This window comes from Zootoca vivipara, chromosome 4 (assembly GCF_965207765.1).
Source record: "Zootoca vivipara chromosome 4, rZooViv2.hap1.1, whole genome shotgun sequence".
NCBI classification, from domain to species: Eukaryota; Metazoa; Chordata; class Lepidosauria; order Squamata; family Lacertidae; genus Zootoca; species Zootoca vivipara.
In genome coordinates this window covers 59,883,312-59,906,471 of record NC_142587.1, presented here as the reverse complement: position 1 = coordinate 59,906,471, position 23,160 = coordinate 59,883,312, and the positions used below count along the sequence as shown (strand labels likewise).

General features: G+C 39.0%; 1 protein-coding gene across 2 annotated transcripts in view; it reads left to right on the top strand.

Annotated features, from left to right (window-relative positions):
* ROBO1 (roundabout guidance receptor 1) overlaps window positions 1–23,160 on the top strand; it is a 577,709-nt gene that overhangs the window by 60,464 nt on the left and 494,085 nt on the right. For both annotated transcript variants that reach the window (XM_088667991.1, XM_088667990.1), the window contains exon 2: window positions 8,297–8,437. In XM_088667991.1, coding sequence (XP_088524117.1) covers window positions 8,350–8,437 — 88 coding nt within the window. In that variant the 5' untranslated portion in view covers window positions 8,297–8,349. The remainder of the gene's footprint in view (window positions 1–8,296; window positions 8,438–23,160) is intronic.

Here is a 23,160-nt window from a genome sequence, read left to right as displayed (position 1 = left end):
CTCTTAAGTGAAAGGGTTTTGAGCAATGGCCATGTGAAGAAGACATGGCCATGTGAAGGCTGTCCCAAATTCAACTGGGAGGATAGGGAGCATGAAACTGGGTTTCTTTTGTGTGGAGGAATTTCAAAGTCATTTTCTGGTTTTGTTTTCTCCAGGGATAGTGTGTCCCACGCATCTTGTCAGTTAAGTGAAATCGTTCCCTGTCTATCAATGGCCACTTACCCAGTCCAAGGGTGAGCGGCACTTGTGAACCAGCATGGTGACTCCTTCCTCACGGAGCCACACCATGTTTATTTTGGCCGTTGGCCAATCTCCACCAGGCCCTGGTTTAAATTTGCACTCGCTGTCTGGTGACGGTTCAGGCCTTGGGCGTTATCCTATAGTCTAACATTTGAGGAAGGGATGAAGTGGTGACTCACCCCCTCCTAGCAGCAGCAATATCAGAGTACCCCGTTAGAGGGGTCTTGAGGGAAGTCTCTGTACATAAAGCCAGAGGTGTATGGTTGGAGGGCCATAGAGCTTCCCTTGGCGATGGGGGGGCATCTCTGTAAACCCGCATTTTGCAATGGTCACATTTCCTCCCTAACTGACCCTGTCATGCCTCAGACCCCCAGCAGGGGGCTGAGAGGGATACATGCCAAAGTTACCTGAAATTGAATTTTAAAAAGTTGTGGCCAACTTTAATCCCAACATCATTGTTACATCCTTTTATTCACCCTTAGTGACCTGGTTCCTGGGGAAAGGGGTGCTGTGACTGGGTATGCTCTGGGATCATAGCTGCCAAGTTTTCCCTTTTCTCACGAGGAATCCTATTCAGCATAAGGGAAAATCCCTTAAAAAAAGGGATAACTTGGCAGCTATGTCTGGGATACATTTTAATTCCTAGTAGTCTTCTGTTAGGTCCAGCTGTGTGGCTCTGAAATCACTTGGCTGGCAATTAGCTACTTATCAGATTGTTTCTGAAAAGAGATAAAGCAGTTATCTGACACAATTATCTTTGAAAATTGAATCCCCCCTTTTGGTCCTACTGAGAAGATTGAGAGGCATTGTGAACATGTTAAGCTTTAAAAAATGCTTGCAGTTTTAGGTCTTCTAAAAGTGGAGTCAAAATATAGCCATTTAGATGATAGATAGATAGATAGATAGATAGATAGATAGATAGATAGATGATAGATAGATAGATGATAGATAGATCACTGCTGTGATTTCTTAATGGTTATATTGTTATAGTAAATAAATATATGGGGGGAGGGGAGGGGAGGGGAGTTTCCATATCCATGGGGCTTTAGAAAGATGTACTTGAATTTTTTTCTTCCTCTGGAAAACATGTGGTCTTTTTTTTAACACTGGAGATTTAAATGGAAAATACTGGTGACTGTTAGAATATCTTTCAAGTTCATACTAAATACTATTAATTTTTTGTTAAGCAAATAACTACACAAATTTGGAGAAGTATACTTCAAAGTTTTTGAAAATCCAAAATCTTCCCTCAGGACAAAATTAAATGAAGTTGTATTTCCCTTTCAAACAAATATAAGCTTTGGAGAAAATCTGCCAATATTTGCTTTTTTCTGAATGAAGCATTCAGGGCACATAGCTAGATTTTGTAATAGAGTAAATGTTTTAATCTTGTTAACTTTTCTCACAAGTAGTTACAATTTTGATCTAGTGTGATTGGACTGCATGACTTTTTAAGATAACTGTTTAGCATTCATTTGAAGATGAAAGGGACAGAAACAGTTACATTGAATACTTTATCACACTGCCTGTTTAGCGGTTGCTGTTGCTGTGTGCAGGTTGCAGGAAAGCCTTTTTCTCATGCTGACACTGCATGCTGAAAGCATAAGATTTACACATTCTTTAGCACTAGTGCCATGCAATATTGGGGGGGGGGGAATAAATGGAGGCAGTGAGAGATTTTACTTTTTTGGGTTCCATGAACACTGCAGATGGTGACAGCAGTCATGAAATTAAATGACGCCTCCTTCTTGGGAGAAAAGCAATGACAAACCTAGACAGCATCTTAAAAAGCAGAGACATCACCTTGCCGACAAAGGTCCGTATAGTTAAAGCTATGGTTTTCCCAGTAGTGATGTATGGAAGTGAGAGCTGGACCATAAAGAAGGCTGGTCGCCGAAGAATTGATGCTTTTGAATTATGGTGCTGGAGGAAACTCTTGAGAGTCCCATGGACTGCAAGAAGATCAAACCCATCAATTCTGAAGGAAATCAGCCCTGAAGGACAGATCCTGAAGCTGCTGAGGCTCCAATACTTTTGCCACCTCATAAGAATAGAAGACTCCCTGGAAAAGACCCTGATGTTGAGAAAGATGGAGGGCACTAGGAGAAGGGACGACAGAGGACGAGATGGTTGGACAGTGTTCTCAAAGCCACCAACATGAGTCTGACCAAACTGCAGGAGGCAGTGGAAGGCTAGAGTGCCTGGCGTGCTATGGTCCATGGGGTCACAAAGAGTCGGACACGACTAAACGACTAAACAACAACAACAAATAACTAGTTGTCTATGTTTTAAGTATATAATGACCACCAAAGATTCCCTGTATGTGTAATTCCCACCATCACAGCAAGGAAACTCAATGCTTTCTCCTATACAAGATTTGTCTGATTCTTTTTCACTTAAGGGATGTGTCTGGAAACATACATTTAACAGAAACAATTACTAAATACAATTTTCTAAAAACAGTTGATAGAATGGAGACCTTGGGTTTTTGATTTTGTACAAAGTTCATGTGTCCAAGATCTTCTAGCGATGGCATTTCTGGGAGCTCTGCATGTATGGGCATTATTATATGTATAGAGTGTAAAACAGAAAATAGGGCTTGCCTAAATTTCACAATTTTTTAAAAAATGAGACAGTGGAAATGAAATGGGATTTGAATAACTTGTGAAGCCTTGATTAGCAACAGGCTAGGACGACAATTCTGAAGAGGTGTATAAAGGACAAATAGGTGGGGGGGAAATCAAATGTCAGCAGGGAAGACAATGCAGCGATAAGGCTAGCAAATGTTAAAGGTGGAGATGGACTTTGGGAGCAGAGGTTGGTGGTTTAATAAGAAGAACAGTGAAGGGAAATAAAGGAAGATGGGGAAAGAGGTATGGGGACAAGAGTATAACTATACTTACAACTTTAGAAGCAATAATTTATAGTAGATATGATGATGGTAAACAAGCCTGTGAATAAAATGGAATGAAACTGAGAAAGGATAGCATGGTCACAGAAGGATGCAGAAGTTCATGCTAGTAGTAGAACTGAGAATCAATGAAAGTTAGAAGGACCAGAAAGTAACATGTAATAGAAAAAAATGTCAAAATAGAAAGGCTATGAATAATAAAAGAGCAACTTTTGGTTAAACCCCGTATTCTATTGTAAGTTTCCATCAGTGGGCTGCAGTCAGATTTGGAATTACATTTAAGTCTGCTTGAAACCTTCCTTGTTTTGACTTGTGTTCTCTGGTAACACAGGTCTATGTACTTTCATTCTTCTGTAACAGTATGGATTAATCTAATTAAAATGTGTTATCTACTTTCTGTCTTTAATGATGTCCCAAAGGCAAATAAAATGAAACATAAATTGGTATAAACTTGGGTCCCAGTGGTAGTGAGACTGTTTCTTGTCCAATAAAAGCAAAAATTGAAAGTGTAGGCCAATAGGGATTAGAATGCTTCTTCTCCCTAGAACTGTCTCAAAATAACTATGGGTCACATCCTCTCCTAGTATTAAAAGCTATAATGACATTGATTTCTATGGAGTTTTACAATGCAGCTCAAAGAACTGCTGAATTTTCTTTTGTATCTATATAGCAAAGTGTGCAAACAGTGCTTCATATCCCTGAACAAATACAAATCATGGGAGCACTTACTTCTTGCTGCTTTTTAGAATAAATCTAGTTTATCCCAGACAAGCTTAAAGGATTATAGTTAAAGAAGTGTTGTACAACTGTTCATTTCAGTGATCTATGGCTTGATCAGCAGTACTGTAAAGGAAGAGTATGTCCAACAGTAGTATCACTTCAAGGACGAATTACCAGCTGTCATGTGGACCACCAATTTTCATCAACTTGCTGAAAATCATGAAAACCTGAGTTCCATCAGACACTAGCATTCATGAACATTGCATGTCATGTGTTAAAGATTGCCTGTCATTTTCGCCCTTTTGAGTCCTTGTCAGTACTTACATTAAGATATAGTTCATTTGGTGACTTACCAAGTGTATATGAGAGTGAAGACTGACATGAGGACCACAGTGCTGCAAGCCTGCCTTAAGAACTATCAGCTGAGCACACCAGTAAAATCGAGCCCATAGGCTTCACCTCTCAGCCTATGCCTTTGATTGTCCACTACAGCCTTTTTCTCTTCTGGGTGTTAATAAAGTGCCTTGAAGCTGCGAAGGTGCCAGTTTCAGTGTCAGGAACTTGACTACAGGGACACTTTGTGTTGTATCTGACACTGGATAAGCAGAGTTCTATTCATGCAATGGGACTTCCTCTCTTTCCTTCACATGCCCCCTCCTCAACTGCTCTGGAGAGTCCTCCTTCAGAGCTTATTTTAAGGGTACATGGGGGCTGGAGTGGAGGTGAAAGGAAAAAGAAGTTGCTTCATTGTGCATGCATGTCATGTGAGTAGTGCTGCAGCACTAGATATTTCCCTTTACCTAGCCAGTGGTGATGGTGGCAGCATAGCTGCCAAGTTATCCCTTTTTTAAAGGGATTTTCCCTTATGCTGAATAGGCTTCCTCGCGAGAAAAGGGAAAACTTGGCAGCTATGGGTGGCAGTGGTGGGTGGAAGGCAGGAGCCATGGAGAACTGAGGCTGATTGGCTGTAACTACTCTCAGGGTGAAAATAGATATACTAAAGTAAGTGAAGGAGGTCTTGCAGCAGGGCTGAACAAGTCATAGCGAACATATTTATTATAGTTCATAACCCCCACCTGACTTCCTATTATCCTAGCTGTTTATTTTGAAAATAAATACACCGTTGGCATTAAAGCAAGGCCTGTCTTAGACAATTAGCACTGACATTATAGTGTGTCATGATGTTGGGCTGTTTGCATGGTAAATTAACATCTCAAACCATGTAGGTTTAAGTTTTCTCATACCGCATTGTGGCAGGACAGGAAAAAGAAAGTAGATTTTCTCCCAAAATTTGTCATAAATCTGCCTGTCTTCTCTGGCCTCTGATACTCTGTTGGGTAGGGGGAAGCCAATTGGCTCTTTGCTTATACAAAGTCATTCTGAATCACTAGAGCACAGTATCCAGACATTCTTCTGACCTGCAGTACCAGGTGACTCATTACATTGAGGAAACAGAGTGCAGCTCCAAGGACCCCCACCCCTGCCCAGTGGATCCTGACGTAGTATAATACAGTATAAAAACAAAGATATTAAAACAAAAAGTGTGCAGCAATATCATTTTTGCTTGCTTTGGTTTCATTGCTTATATAGTTGTTTCTCATGCAGATAACATCCAAGTTAAGGGAAGCAGGAAACACCAAAAATTGATTAAATCTTTCCCCTAAATTAACTGCAGTGCTTCTCTTCCCCTTGGGGTTTGTGCCCTTTTAATTTGGCATTGATTTCTTAATGATTGCAGCCACAGGGGAGGAACTTGTGCTTCTTTTATATGCCCCATGGATAACGCCTCCAGCTTAAATCTCTTTAATACTTCAGAAGAAACTTTTGAGGAATAAAATGTAGTTTAAGCTTGTAAATTCTAAAAGTTCTTGGTATACTGTTTTTTATTCATTGCCATCTGATGTACAGCCAGTGGGTGAAAATTCTCCTCCCGCAGTCATGATTGTTAGAAGATAGGATAGTCAAGCAACCACTGTTGCTAAGTAACTGGACTTGTATTATTGATTACTATCCTCGTTGTATTGCCTAGATGGAAGAAAACAACTAACATAAGTGTTCAGAACCCAACTTTTTGTCAAGGATGCATTTTGAAATTTGTGAAGAGAGCAAATAAATTTCAGTTAGGAAGACACCAATTTTCACTCATTCTACCCTTGTTAATATATTCAAGATTAATGGTGGCAGGGGGGGGAAGGCCACCAAACCAGTACAACCCCAGGGAATTTTAAGTGCATTTGTTTTTATTATATTTTCATACAGCATGGAAACTATGGTAAAAATTTCTTGTGGTACCTTTAAGATTAACTCTCATGGATATCTGATGAGGTATGTCATAGTAAATTTGTCAGGCTGCATTTAGTATTGCATTAGTTTTACTGATTATAATGGTAGTTCTGTCCTGATTGTTTACATTCCTTTCACACTGCACCATGTTGCATGAAATTTCATTCATACTAGTGTGAAACAAACATTAGGAAACAGGATATTTTTCCTCTGCTAAAAAAGCTGTTGAGGGGAAAGGGTGATGGGGGAGGAGAGAAGGCGGCTCCTAAGCCTTTCAGAAATCTACTTGCAGATGGGATCCTGGGTTGGGGGTATTGAGGATCCTTAAGTGGCCTTACTAAAGGAAAGTCAGTTGCATAGCATCTTCCGCACTCTGTAGGGCCTTGCCATTGGTGTCCAAGACCAGGGTTCCAGGCTTGCAAACTTTTTCTTTGTGCAACCAAATAACATGGAAATGAGCACTAAACTTTTACATCATGTGAACGCTGAAATATAATGTGAAAATTAGCAGGGAAATGTCAGGAAAATGGAATGAATTGACATGTCTATGCAGCATCAGACATTAAGATGCCACAAGATTCTTTGTTCTTGCTGCAAACAGATTAACGCAGCTATCCCTCTGGAAACAGCAAAGTTTATTATGCTATATTATCAATATTGATTATTATAATATCAACATAGGTCAAATAGTCATCTCTCCCTTCTGTCAACAAAAGGATTAGTGTTCATTTGTCTGCCTAGCTAGTATAATGATCAGTCATTATATATGGCTCTGCTGCAAGAAGAATAATCCCTTGAAGGAATCAGACCAGTGTACATTTGGGTTACTTTCTGATGCATTGCAGAATAGTAACATGCCATATATGCTGTGAAAACTCCTCAACAAACTCAGCTGGTGCAGAATGCAATAGCTAAGGCATTTGAGAAGCTAAAATGGAAAGAGAATAGCTCTCCATTAGGTTTAAGCTCTCTTCAGTCACCGTTTCTGCTACGCTCCACAAATTGGAATGCAAACTTCCGAAGTGAAGAGCCTCATGTACGCTCCATGCATATTTTAGAACCCTGATTTCCCACCTCATCCCTGCTTTCAACAGAAACACATACCCAATAAGAGATTGCACTGGGACAATTATTTTTTACTATTAGAAGTTACAGTTAGGTAGCCGTATTGGTCTGCCATATGTATGTTGAGATTTTCATGTGTTCAGTTACATGCTTTAGCAATAACCCTTTAGTGAAACAAAAAAAGTAAATCTCTGACATCACTGATAAGAAACTTCAGTGAATGTCTCCATGAGGTCTGCATCAGAACAGTGCTAGTCAGTTTGGGTTAAAAGGTGCAAAGAAGCAGACAAGAGGGAAAGGGCAAGAAGTTGGATGTATTTCAGGGTAGGTTCCCATGGCAGCAGCACCTAAATAAATATCACAGAAGCTGCAAACCTGAAAGAGGGGGGAAGAGATGTACCACTGATTACTGTTGCATTATTTTCATATATTTTACGTATCTAAAATTATATATCAATTATATACCAAGACACCTATTGCCTTGAGTGTTCTTAAATGGTCTTCATAACTGAATTGCCATTCTCAACCTTTTATTCTATTCTGTTTTTATATATGACTTTGTTTCTATATTTGGAATTGTTTTTAAATAGTTTGTATATATAGAATTGTTTTTACATATGGGAATGTTTTTAAATTGTGTGTGTGTGTGTGTGTGTGTGTGTGTGTGTGTGTGTGTATATATATATATATATATATATATATATATATATATATATATATATACACATATATATATATACATATATAACTATTTTATAAATGGAATTGTTTTTCATTTGTTTTCACATATGGAATTGTTTTAATTGTTGATTTTACTGTAAAATTGCTTAGAGACTGTTTATGGAAAGCGATTCACATAAGGAAAGTGATTCACAAATGGAATCTAACAAACAAACAAATAAGTACAACATTTCTTAAATGAGAGACCTTAGCCAGGAGTCAACTTAGTCTCATAGCAGAAGATTTTGCGGTGTTTGTATGTGTGGTTATTCTAGAGATTAATTCAGCACAGAATATTTTTTTAAAATCTTCTGAATTGTTTGACAATGTAAACAGTCTAATTTTTCCTTGTTACAGATAACATTTCTAAAAGTGTTGTTGGGCTGGTGTAATGCAAGAACAGAAGCAACATGAAATGGAAACGTTATTCTTTTACTGTCGTGGTAGCTGTACTCAGCCTGTCTCGGGTCCATCAGTTACTGGGTCAGCTTATTCCAGGTAGGATTTGTGTTATACAAAACATTTGTACCACAGAATGTGACTTGTCAGTGTGAATGTACCTGTGAGAGAGAGACTGCAAAATTTGAGTACTCTATGTTTTATTATTGTAGGCACTAAATGGCTTCTCTGGGTTTTTCTGTTACACACATGCACACACACACACACACACGTGTGTGTGTTACCTAAAAACACAAAGGGCAAAAGTGATTTAAGAATAATTCTTGAATAACAAGGAACAGTACTATAGAAAATAAACAGCTAAAATATAAATAAATTATTAAGAATGGTGTGTCTCTTCCCACTGTAGAGTCCAGAGCACTGATGAATTCTTGAACAATATAGTTCTAGAGATGGTATGCTAATTTTGTATCTGCAGTAGAAATGAAAACCAAAGTTCAGTAGACCAAATGGAGCAGAATCCAGTTTGCTAATAAATTCTACTTCATTCTGGAGCCTCCCTTTGAAGTTTATTAAAACTCCGTGGTCAGAGATCTTCACCGATTGCCATTCTGCTACCAGGCCAAGTTCAAAATGATACTATTAGTTTACAAAGCTCTTAACATATTTGGACCAGTTTACCTATAATATCGCCTTACCTCACATGCGTTGAACTGGCACTACTGCAGGTGTCACATAATACCAGTTCTGTATTAGTAAGAACTCAATTGTTAAATCGAGAGATAGATGATAGATAGATAGATAGATAGATAGATAGATGATAGATAGATGATAGATAGATAGATAGATAGATAGATAGATAGATAGATAGATAGTGGCCTTCATGCCAGCAACAGAAATGCTCTGAGAGACTGAAATGTTGTCCCACCAGTTTCTGAATACTGCTGTTTCTATATCAAATTTGTGTCCAGAAAGACTGTTTAAAAGGAAGGGCATTGCTGGGATGTGATCTCATCCCTTTGAGGATGATCTCCAGATGATACATCTGATATTATTCACTAGGGTGTTATAAACAAGTATGGAGACATAGAGTTTGCACTGACATTTCCTGCAGAGCTAGTGCATCTTTCTGTGTCTCTGTCATGCTATGGATAAGCCAGTTTGGTTTTAGTTTAGTTTGTGTGTAAATGTCCCCCGAGGCTTGTTAGAGAGAAGCACCATTGGCTAAGATGGTACTCATTTTTAGCTTGGAGGTGTAGATGGCAACAACCAATTTTCTGCTGCTTTCTCTTCAGGGTGTGTCCCTATGCTATGCATGTGTACTAGTCTGTCTTCAGTGTGTTGAATGGCTGCAGCTTTAAGAATACCAATGTAAAGCCTTCCTATATGAGTTCCTGTCTCACAAGTTGAACAGAATGCAGTTGTATTATGAGATATGACTATAGAAGACAGAATATGGTGGGTGGGTGGGTGTATTCTGGATGCAAACTGGGGTTGTGTTGATTATGTCTGTGGCAATAGTGGACAGCTTGGTGAAGCTGTGCTGCTCGTCTGATATCCCTCAGCACAGAAAGGGTTGGGAGAACCCTCAGAACAGATTTAGGGGCAGAGGGAGAGGGTATTCTATTCACAGGTGAAAGTCTTTATGCTAACAGAACTGCTTTATAGGCTGTACTCTAATCTGCCAGCTGAGAATATCATCTTTAAATTGCCACAATATACTCTGCTGTTTTTGCTACAACAGACCCTTTTTTAAGGCAGAATCTTTCATGTGTCAATAGAGCTAGCAGGAGTTAGGAAGGTAATGAACTACTTACAAGGTATTCTCAAAATGGTTAAATAGTGTGCTAAAGCAAGCTTCAAATTGAAAGAATCATACAGCCTAAGTATTATACTGTCCTGTTTTTATTTCATTATACAGACATGGATGATCTAGCATGTTTATATATCATGTGGGTTGTATTACTAACCTGTTGGCATATATTGACTCTCAAAACACAATGAAGCCAATTTAGCCAAAGATTTTGGCAGTCCTTTTCAGAGCACATCAAATAAAAAAAAGATTTGTCTGTGTTGCGTTTTAAAACTTGAATGGTTCACAAAGAAAACTTATACAGTATGTATAATTTAAACTGCAATAAATAGAAAAGCCAAGTACAACCTAAATGCAAATTACTATGGCTTCAACTGTTATACCTTCCCTATGACATCAGGATGTTTCAGCTTATTTACAGGGAGCCTCCCAAAATTGTTTGAGGCCTTTCTTGGTGTTGCTTAAAAACCAAGATTTAACTGGTTGTGCTTAGAAAAGAGTGAAGGTAAACAAAAGAATCCACACCAAATGGGGTTGTGTTTCAAGGGATCTTGAGAAAACAAAACATGTAAAAACTCCCTTGGTATTTGGGAGATAATAGAGCAACCTTGCATTCAGTCAGCATGATACGGTAGGTGAAAACACAACCCACACAACTGTCTGTCTTGGGCTAGAGGTGGGCCCTCTCCTTCTGGGGTTCACAGACTCAAGTGAATAAGGAAAAGTTCGGGAGACCTTTCAACCTTTCCCAGCAACAGGGGGCATATAATATTTTGATGTAGGCAGTGGACATTTTGTGTAGGTAATGGACATTTTATTCTTGTGTATACTGGTATGCTACTGTATGTAAATTAAGTATGCAATCCATATTCTCTTAGAGACAAATGGAAACACTCATGTTGCTTCCCTTATGGTCACACATCTACTGTTGTCATTAATCCAAGGAATACATTAGGATGTTGCTTCTATATTATAAACAATGTTGCCACAAAGGCTTGTCAACAACATTAGATGATGCAGTAATAGTTGGTTAGCAACTACCAGTTTATCAGGAGAATGTTTAAAAATTTAATAGGAGGTCTGGGTTCAATTTTCATTAAGACTGCAGTATTCAGTGATGATAGGTTCTGAGACCCTTATATCTGATATCTTATACCTGATATATTTATTCTGTTAAGATTTTAACATTATCTATGGATATGATTTCTGGATTTGTATTGGTTTAAAATAGATAAGGAGAAACTAGGACTGGCTGATTATAAGGCAAGCTTAAATTATGATATTAATCTCTCAACATTTTAGTTCAGTTACTGTAATAGATTTTATCCATTTGATATAGGTCAGTCAGCAAAACAGGAAAAATAATAGTTTGCAAAGCTTTTACAACGAAAAGATAACAACCTGCATACTCATTGGTTAGCAAATGTTTACCTGAATTAAATTGCCCTTAGCTGTTGCCCTGCTGAAAGTTACTTAGACAAACTCTTTGATATAGCTTCTACATGTCTAGATTTCACTTCTGGCATGAAAGGTGGGGTAAGTGGGGAGATGATTCTTGGATGGCTATTCATAGGGATGTGGGCAAGACTGCAGGCTGCTGCAGGCTCCTACAACTGTTGCAGGCTCCCACAATGGTGCCCTTGCTTTTCAGGAGAAGTGTCCCTACCCTTTCAAATACAGTGGTACCTCGGTTTATGAACACAATTGGCTCCAGAAGTCTGTTTATAAACTGAAGCGTTCATAAACTGAAGCGAACTTTCCCATTGAAAGTAATGGAAAGTGGATTAATCCGTTCCAGACGGGTCCGCGGAGTACTCAACCTGAAGCGTACTTAACCCGATGACCTTTGTTAACAGATGACCTTTGTTTATTCTTTGCCTTTTTTGTGAGAACAACAAAGGTCTGTAAATCCTATCAACCAAAATGTCATGGCCCAAAGAGGGTAGATATTAAGAGTGCGGGGGGTGGGGATTACACCGAAGCATGGGTGTAATTGATTCCGGAAGTCTGTTCATAAACTGAAGTGTTCATAAACTGAAGCGAACTTTCCCATTGAAAGTAATGGAAAGTGAATTAATCCGTTCCAGATGGGTCCGCTGTGTTTGTAAACCGAAAATTCGTAAACCGGGGTGTTCATAAACCGAGGTTCCACTGTATGCTTTTCACGTTTAATACTAAAACTGATCTAAGACAGCAGTTTGATTCACAGTGAACATGAGTCCCACAGTGTATGCCCATATTCTTATGGGTATCAGCATGCTGTGAAGAATATGAATAGCTAAATGAGAAGCTATTTACTGTAACTAATTGCACTTTAGATACTGATTTGCATTAAATTCTTAAATATTAGAGAGATAGATGATAGATAGATAGATAGATAGATAGATAGATAGATAGATAGATAGATGATTGATAGATATACTTTTTATATTGCTCGCTGTAGTGCAAACCAAATATACTCCATCATAGTTTAATAATAATTATTATTTAATTTGGTATGGCTGCTTCTCATATTTGACTTGTTTATAGCCTATTTCATCATGATACTGTGTAATTGCTGAGCAAACCATCTCAACCAAACATCATGTTATCGTATCAATTCATGTTTGTTTGCTGCAAATTAAGCTATACATTGGAAGATCATTATTTCAGTGTAATCTATAAGCACACTATCTCAATGAAACATTGTACCGTATGTCCATTCAGCCATTCATGTTTAGTGTATGTTACATTAAGCTGCCATTGGGAAGATCATTATTTCATAATGGCATAAGCCAAACTTTGCAAGCTAAGTGTCAAAGTTCAATTTTATTTACGGAGGCATAAGTGCTATGTGTACAAGACACATTGTGTATATCTTTTGTAAACATTGCAACATCATAATTCCTCCCCGTCCCGATTTATTCACTGATTATAGTCTTACACTTCACCTGTATACTTGGAATAAAATTCCACTGATTATATCTATAGAATTTAATACGTGTGATTTGAACTGCAGTTCTGTTTGAAAAATGTAGCATCTTCAAACAATATCTTTATATGGCAAACTGTATCTGCCATATTTTAAAAACTTTTCTTCCAGGAACAGGGTTGTCAGTCATCACACGTCTCTTTCTCCTCACTTTTTATTTTGATTGACACAGAGAAAGGGTCTAAGCGCGTTGAATGTTCCAGTTTCCCTAGCTCTAACAGATGACCTTTGTTTATTCTTTGCCTTTTTTGTGAGAACAACAAAGGTCTGTAAATCCTATCAACCAAAATGTCATGGCCCAAAGAGGGTAGATATTAAGAGTGCGGGGGGTGGGGAGAGAGAATAAGAAATGACTCCACACGTTTTGCCTTTTAGATGCTGTCACTATGTATGCTGCCAGGTCTTAATAAAGAAAAGATTGCCAGCTGCACTTCAATTCAAGGTCTCTTTATTAGCCCCAGTTTATCCAGCATGAGGTTTTATTTAATTGTCTGAATAGATGGTGACAAACCAAGAGGCACAGTCAGCTGCATGATACTTAATGAAGAAATCCGTATTTCTAATCTAGCTGTAGAGCACACAACTCTCCTTCTTTGATGAACTGGCCTTTTGTGATGAACCTGACTGGAAAGCCACATGTGCTACACTGACTATCTAATTAAGTCATCAGAATGCATTGGAGCAAACGGAGTGGTTCACATGGACTCGTATAAATAATTTCAGTTCCTCTATTACCTGGCTAATAGAAAGTGGCACTGTTCCAGATTATGACTGATAGGGGTTAGATGGTACAGCTGCTGCAATTATGCTAGCAGGTAGATATCTCCGAAACACTTTTCTTCTTTGTCCACAAGCATTGTGGAGCCACTTTGTTCTACTCATTTGTGTTTTTTATGGTGATGTGTTGTTACACCCCCTTTATTCCACCGCTGCTGCCACTTATTCCCCTAGCCGTCCAATACTTTTGCCATGAACATGCCCTTTCGCAATCTACTTTGCTAACCTACTTCTTCATGGTTATTCTTCAAACTATTCATACACTTCTTGAAGAATGCAACAAAAGGTTGCTGTGTAGCTTTTTAAACAGCAGTTCTGGAGTGAATCTCTTTCAAACTGAGTAACCAGTTTGGCATACTAACCTTGTTCAATTGTAGTTCAATAGCAAAATAAAATTAAAAAGCCTTTTCCATGCATTTCTTATAAAGTAGTTAATATTTATTCCAATAGTGCTTCTCAGTCTTAATACCTATATGCTTCAAATGTAATTGACAGAAAATCATATACCATGTATAAATACAGGAAATTAGAGCATAGAGGAAATGGGAAAAGGTAATAAGGAGAGAACAAAGATAATGATATATTGATTCTGGTTTGACATGTGGAGGGTTTTTTGTTTTTGGTGGAGGCAGAATACAATGTTGGGTTCGACCTCCTTTCCTCTTTTTCTTTATGTATACAGAAGCTGCCAACACTATCTTTAGTTCATTTGCACAATTCTCCAATTAGCTGTACTTTGCTTGTGTGGGCTTTTAGCCGCAATTAAGAATCTATCTATCTATCTATCTATCTATCTATCTATCTATCTATCTATCTATCTCTATCTATCTATCTATCTATCTATCTATGTATCTCTAATTAGCTACCCAAGGAACTGTGCAGAATTAGGGTTATGGGACACATTATTGGGGGTGGAAACTCAGCATATTTGGGGACCTAGTAAGCAAAATGAGTTTGTGCTGTTTTTTCCAACTGGACTATCCTGAATTTCAATTAAAATTGCATGAGAAATATAGGAACTTGTCACTTTGTAGATCACTCATGCTTAAGGTTACTACCATTGTTTCATATGCAGTATTTTGACAATAGGGAGAGTAGTACATTTTTACTTCTGTTTCCTAATACTTATTCTCTATATTCATTCTTACATCCAGACAGAATGGATAGCATAGCAACTTGGTCTCCTTTCCCTAACATCCATGCATTCATGGACTCTGTACTTACAGAGACTGCATATCACAGGTGGTATGTCTATCTCTATGTGCACTTGGGCATTGCTAAAAACAGGACACCTGGTTATGTGGAGAGGACCAGGGTAGAATCTACACACATATAAAACTGTTCTGAAAAATGTTTTTAAAGCATTTTTAAATATATATTGAATTTTCCATAAGGATCACCATTGTCATCTAGCGTCACCTTGTACATTGCACTTAAAACACACTTAACATGTTTTATTTGCCACTATGGTATATAGCTTTGTCCCAGCTCTCGTAAAAGGAACCCATCAATGTGGAGGTTGAGGGAAGGAACAACTTGATACATTTTCTTTCCTCCACATCTTCATTCTTTGCAAAAGTTTTGTGTGATCCTGAAATAGATTTGTATTCATCTTAATTATATATAAATCCATAGGCTAGAATTTTTACTTAAAGCTGAATCTCAGCCAAAGAACCTTATTTTTGGCTAAATTACAGGTGGTGTTTTTAGTGTGATAGCATAACTAGAAAATGATTCTAGGGTTAGGTTATTTGCCTGTATTACTTTTATAGGAGAAAAAATGCTGTTTATAGATTGTTTTGTAGTTTCACACTAATTGAACAGACAGCAGTAGTTGATTATACCCCATTATTTTGGTCTATAGAAGAGCCACAAATATTCAGTCTTAAAGTAACAGTGTTTGGTGGAAGCTGGTGAAGATGCTCCTTGAACTCCCTCTCCCATAACATTCATAATGAGGGGAGAAATTTATGTGAAGAAGTAAGATTAATCCATACACAGGAATAATATCTGGCCACCTTGATCAATTGCATGCATCCAGAATCTAAAATAGATGAACAGTCCTTCTTAGTGAATTGAAATTGCATACATATTGGCCAGTTGATTCCTTTCGTACATTGACACCTGCCCTGCTCCTCTATAAGTAATATTGATTGAGACTGATACTGTAGCCCCGCCCATCAGTTTAGTGCAAAGATCATATATGCACATAATCCTTTGTTGTATAAATAGAATCTTGCTACATTGGGGCAATTCTATTTCTAAAAAAACATGATACAGTTAAACATCATTCTTAATTATCGCTATTTATTTTGGAAATCAGATATTTAATGGCAGTAATATATATATATATTTAAAGTCCAACTTGACTGTAATATTTTTCTCCCTAGGTGATGTAAGAAATCAAAGGGAACACCTATTTTTCTTTAATTAGTTTTTTGCTTAAGGCATTGTTGCAGGCATCAGTGAAGATGAAAGACTCCCTCAAGGCTGCTGCAAAACCCCTCTGGTTAACCATTTACAACTTGGCTTCCACTTTTAGGCAATCAAATTCTTTCATTATATTTAATGGTTGCCTTGTCTTTTTGAATAGTATCCATAGACCAAATTTTTATGTTATTTACATCTTGTCTGGCGGGTTTTAAACAAGAACATGGGAAAATGAGAGCTATGCCTTCTTCATTTTGAAAGACATGTTATAACACTTCCAAGGTTACAATTTTAATATCTGGGAGGAGATTAGCCAGTTAGAAGTCTGGAGTATTCTGCCTGTTTAGTGTAAAGATCACCATTTTCGCCTGCCAGTATAATTGCATATAGATATTCACCAGAAAAAAAATATATGTTTAATGGGGCGAGGGATATCTGATTGGTACAGAAGATACTGTAACTGCTGTCATACATAATTTGAATTCAGAATATTTTCTATGTAGAAAATGTTTAGCACTTAGATTTCAAAAGGAGTGACTGAAAGTAAAACATAAGTTTACCTTTGATGAATATTTGTAGACATTTACCTAAAAATGGAAGTGTATGAAATGTTGGGACTGTTCAAGTCTTTGTATCACACACATTTCCAAACATTTAAGTCCACAGCACCAGTATCGGCCATATCCCCTCTCAGGGACTCAAATATAATTGTCAATCAGACAGAGGGAAATGCCATTATTGAGAAGCTTATTACTTTTGCAAATATTTTGTACTGAAGATGAATTAATTAAATACTTTAAATTAATAAATGAATAAGAGATTACAAAGAAATACAATCTGTGCATATGGTTTTAGAAGACATGTTTACTTCCACTGAGAAACTAGATTTTTTTGAGATTATTTGCAGTTTACTGCCCCGTGCCACAAAGCAATAAATAAATAAATACTCTCGGATCTTCATATGGAGTGCATGTAAACAGATGAGGCAGGAAATATACCATTTCAGGGAGGTGATCCTGCAATATATTCTTTAAATTAAAGCCTTACAAACTGGTCAAGTGACCCAGCCATGTTAGATGCCGATGTATCTGCAGTCATTCCAACTCAGTTTGTGTCTTGCAAAGAAACAGCTGAAATCCCCTTATTGTGGGGGCTTTTATGTGACTAAAAAACAAAACAGAAACAAAAACCTAAGTCATTCATTCAATTGTAGGTCTGACCTCAAGCTCTGATTCAAAATATTTAACCTTTGCATTACTACATTTCCGCCGGTCAATAAGTGTCATAGTCACCTTGCAAGAAACAATGGAACGCCTTCAGTCAGCATTTGCAAGGCATTCTTTTTAGATAGGATAATACGGTAGAAGTTTGACATTAGAAGAAAACATGTACCGAAATAAATGAGCACCTCGTCAGTTGTGAAAAGTATGGTAATTTATTATACAGTACATGTCACCATGATGTACTCAAACAGTTTCTAGAAATAGATAAGGTCACGATTTCAAAATATTTGAAAGATGCACCTGATAAGGCCTTTTACATACCATACAAGGAAATGGGGTGTCGTTAAGAACACCCTTGAAGGAGGACCATATTTTCTACATAGAAGGATAGGCAGGATGGGATTACTTTTTTCATATATCAACAAAAGGCCCAACCTCTAGACATATTTTGCTTTCTGTTAAAATGCTATGCAGGTTTTCAGTGATGCTTTGACAGCCACAGAAAGAACTCCTCTTTTCAGTGAGGCCTGCTCCCCCAAAAGGGCAAATTGTGTCCTCCCTCAAAGAGGGCACGTGTTGCGGTGAGACCTGGCACCAAACCCTTGTGTTGTGGGTGGGTACGATTGGATAGCCACAACACCCAATTGGTAGGACCCTTGTTGCTGCGTTTAATCTGACCAATGGGACGCTAGCCAGATGGATCAAGGGATATATGCCCATGCATGTGACCCTGAGCTTTCTCTCTTGGTCAGTGCATCGGAGCACCCGCCCACCTCTCTCTATATTTAGGGCTTGCGTGCTTGACCTTCCTATGCCGTCGTGTGTCGTCTGTCATTGGGACAGGGGCATGGCAGGAATTTTTTCCACTTGGCTGATTGGCTGGTGCCATTTGGGTTTCGCCTGCCGCGTAGCAAATCATCACAACTTGTAAGGTTGCGGATAGGCTCAGGTGATAGGGATGGGGGGGGGAACTCTTGCCATCCCTATGTGAAAGAGTATTCCGTTAAAGGAATCCAGGGACTCAATGGTTTGGTCCACCCTGTGAAGGGTTGTGCCTGTGCCTAAGTCCAGGGGGACATCTGGGTGGTGGACATAGCATGTCCCCGCTTTCCGCCATTCCAGGTGTTCACCCTTGGCTGACCTACGATAGCGCTACCTGGTGCAGAGAGCTAGTCAAACCAGAGCCTATGCAACCACTCACTTGCTGTAATCAATAAAGTTGTGGCCTAAATTCTGCCAAAAACCAAACCAAAAATTTGAGTCTTGTGTGAATTTATTTAAGGGGAGAGGTTTAAAGGTCTGAACATGCAATATTATCCACTGTGGGGGGTCTCTCACTCCAAACCAGTGTGGGAAAACAGAAAGCCTCTGTCTGGTAGCCCCAGGGGTACATTCTATTGCTTTCTCGTGTTGTTACCATTCTCAGAAAGCAAACCATTTCCATCTTTGTTTTAATGAAGAGTATACATTTTAATCCTTTTCTTCCTACAAAGATCTCAGGGTGGTGTCCACATTGCAGCTGCTGGTGGGAGTTGCAAACGGAGGATAATGGTAGCTGCAGTTTAAAAAACAGCAGGAGAGCACCAGAATGGAGAAAGCTTCCCTGGTCTGATACTAACTAACCACAAAACCACACCAACACATATCCAAATCTGATCAACTTTATAGGACAACTTAATGTTTGCCATGTAAACTTTTGTAATCTGGCATTACTTACTGAAGTGTGGGGGGAGGAAAGACTAAGCAAGATACCAAATTAGAAGTGGCAGCATGGCTTCAAATAGCTGAAAAAAAATTCAAAGAACAAAAATGTGAGGTTTTGTCAGTGAGCATTCCACAGCCCTCAGAATGTTTAAATATATAAATGGCCCCATGTATTTTTATTTGTGTGTTTGTCTTACCTTTTTAGTGGATTTCAGTCTTGCTGTTCAACATCCAGCGCACCCATATAGTGTTATGACCCCTATTTGACATATCCGCATTGCATTACTGCCAACCTAGCAGTTCAAAAGCACATCAAAGTGCAAGTAGATAAATAGGTACCGCTCCGGCGGGAAGGTAAACGGCGTTTCCGTGTGCTGCTCTGGTTCGCCAGAAGCTGCTTAGTCATGCTGGCCACATGACCCGGAAGTTGTACACCAGCTCCCTCGGCCTATAGAGCGAGATGAGCGCCGCAACCCCAGAGTCATCCGTGACTGGACCTAACGGTCAGGGGTCCCTTTACCTTTTACATTACATTACATATTGAAGGAGTGTCCATAATGCATTTTGTGTGTGATCCTAAGTGTAACATTTACAAGAAAATATCAGCAATATTTATCACGTAAGTTCCATGCGGCAGGGAACTAGGATTTCCTCCCTGCCTTTGGTACATATTAGTAAATGCCGGAATGTTTAAAGCAGTTTTTATTTATTGCATTTGTATCCCACCTTTTTCTTCAATGAGATCAAGGTAGCATACATGGTTGTCCGCCTCTTCATTTAATGACAACAACCCTGTGAGGCGGAGTGGCGGTGACTGGCACAAGGTCATCCAGTGAAATTCATGACACTATATGGTCTATATTTTATTGTTATATCATGTATAGATATAGATAATGCAAATTAGTATGGTAGAGTCCAAATATGTTATTTTGCTAATGTAAGGGCTTGTGCCACCTCATATACAAGCAGCGCAATGGGAGCTCTTGTAGAACCAGCACCATTTTACCCATAGGTGCTAGGACTGCGGGGCACCCGGGTGCTGGGCTCTCGGCGCCAGGCCAAGAGTCCAGGGTCCGAGTGTTGAGTCTGAGGAAGAGCCCATCCATCGGTTGGAGCGCCACGGTGGGCTCTTCTGCTGCGGGTGGCTCTGCACCGCAAGTTCGGGGGCGACCGAGCCAGCAAGACACTGAGGCAGCCGGCCGGCTCCACCCTCCTGTGTGCCTAGGACTGGGCAACCTGGGGGGGGTGGATCTTTGCACCCCAGCACTGCATATGCTTAAGACAGCCCTGTGTAATCAGCTTTTGTAAATACTGCATGAACTCTTGTTCAGGAAATTGCAGAGTAGCATTAGCTACTATATTTTTTCAGGATTTATCAAATCTAATCAATGGAATTCTTAATTTAAAGGATTAAAAGCCCTAGAAAATATGGTTTTAAAAATGCAAGCTTGATAATTCAATACACTGTCAAAGCCTTTCTCACAAGTATGATCACTGCAATGACATTTGGAAATGGGCATTTCAGATGTGTATAGTGTGAGGTTAATTTGGCTTATGCAGATAAGCATGTCATTCCAACATGCGGTTTACATGTGGTCATGTCAACATCGTAGCTTACAGGGAAAACTTCAGATAAAAAAAGCAATGAAAATGTCTGAATAATTAGAGGCAATATAAAATAAAGTATAATTGAATCGATTTAAATTTAAATTGCAATGGAAGCTATGAGATATTATAAATTACATCCTTTTAATTTCATAAACATGAAAAGGCAGTAAAACACATTAACCAGATTTGCAAAATTAATTATTTCTGCATTTGGTAACATTGGTAGGTTCATGGTTATAGTCATTGACATTCAGCTCACACAGTAGGTTTTGTTTCTATCCCTTGAGATCATCCTTTATTCCCTCTACTAAACTTTAAAAGGTTGATATATTCTCACAGAAATTCCCTGGGATGCCAGGTTGATTTCTCCCATGGATTATCAAAGGCCTGAGATCTTTTATAAAACCCACATTTGCAGAAAGATTGCCCTAGAGTGGCTCATTAAAGCGAAGTGATGCTCACAAATCTAATACCTTTCAATATGTGATTTTTATAAACATTTCATTCTATCTGGATATATAAGTTAGCTCTAAGTAAGGTCAGAATCTTTACAAGTTATTGCCACTCATAAATTGATAAAATATTCTGCAAGGTATCTCAAAATGTTGATAATCAATTTTTATTGCTTATATATTTTAAAACATATGAATTATGGACATACTTATTACAATTTTATGATATTACATGTTTGAGAAACTGTTTATTAAATAACTGCTGCATGATTTTGTTTTATGATATTAAAAGCCTGTCCTATAGGCAAGATGCCCTTACTAATTTTCAAATAAAATTTTTGTGAGTTAAGAGCTAAGGCTGAATAGCATTTGTACAGTTATAGGGGCATCCTATTTTAAAAGATAAATTCAAAGTATTTACTGAATAATGGACCTTCAATAAAAAGGTGTGTGTGTAGATCTAGGAGTGGTTATAAATATAAATGCATGTCATTATATCCTATTCCATTCACACCTGGTAGCTGATGCCTCAGGATTTGAAGGGAGGCCACTGTCATCATTTAAAGTGACACTTCTTCTTTACCATATTTACAACTTATTTTGGAAAGCCAACCCATGCCTAGTGAAATAGAGACTTCATGCTCTTTATTGCAGCTTGTAAAACAGTGGATGAAATGCCCCCCCCCAAAAAAAACCTCAGGCTTTTATATACATTGTTTACACAATGAGTCCCATCTGATTGGCTGGCTCTGCTTCCGTCCTGGGGCCTGATTGGTCTTTTCCTGCAGGCCAATCAGTTGTTACATTCTACGATCCTACCAGCCTAATAGGCTGATTAACTTCTTCCTGGAGCCTGATTGGTCTTCTCCTGCAAGCCAATCAGTTGTTGCATTCTACGATCCTACTTGCCTATTGTTCTAGGATCCAAGCTTAGTACATCACACCTAGGCTTAAATGTTTTTTTCTGACCCATTCTCTGTCTGGGCTTGGATTGGCTGCCAAGGCAGACAGGTATCTGGTAGATATGATGGGGATATGTACAACTGTAGAGAGTTTTGCAGAGGACCCTGTAGGCCAGAAAGAAATATCACTTGCCCCTATAGGCAGAGGTGGCCTGAGTGCTGGCTTATGCTGGTCCTGGATTGAATTGGACAAAGTGATGGCAGTAATGGCACAGTGTTTGGATCAGAAATGACTGAGCCAAGAGTGGTTGAGACGGAGTCACATCAGTAGCTTCCCATTGGTGGCATCACTGACACTTTCTGGGAGGGGCAAGGAGCTGGTGAGATTGGCTCCACTGCTGTGCTGCACAGTCCCAATCTGGTGCTGTGCCATCTCCTCTTTGCTTCTCCCTCTCTTTCCAGTAAGTAGCTGCACTGTCATTGCTGGGAGCTTGTTGTTTTGACTTGGCCCCACTAGATGTGCCAGTCCTGTGATAAGCCACTCAAGAGACTTGGGCTAGCGTTTGGTTCAACATCCAATGCGGAATTTGGAAGATAAATATTTCTTGCTCATTTGTGCTACAACACACTTTTGTCCATTTTATCAGTAAAGGTAAAGGGACCCCTGACTGTTAGGTCCAGTCGGGGATGACTCTGGGGTTGCAGCGCTCATCTCACTTTACTGGCCAAGGGAGCCGGCGTACAGCTTCCGAGTCATGTGGCCAGCATGACTAAGCCGCTGCTGGCGAACCAGAGCAGCGCACGGAAACGCCGTTTACCTTACCGCCAGAGCAGTACCTATTTATCTACTTGCACTTTGACATGGTTTCGAACTGCTAGGTTGGCAGGAGCAGGGACTGAACAACGGGAGCTCACCCCATCACGGGGATTCGAACCACCAAG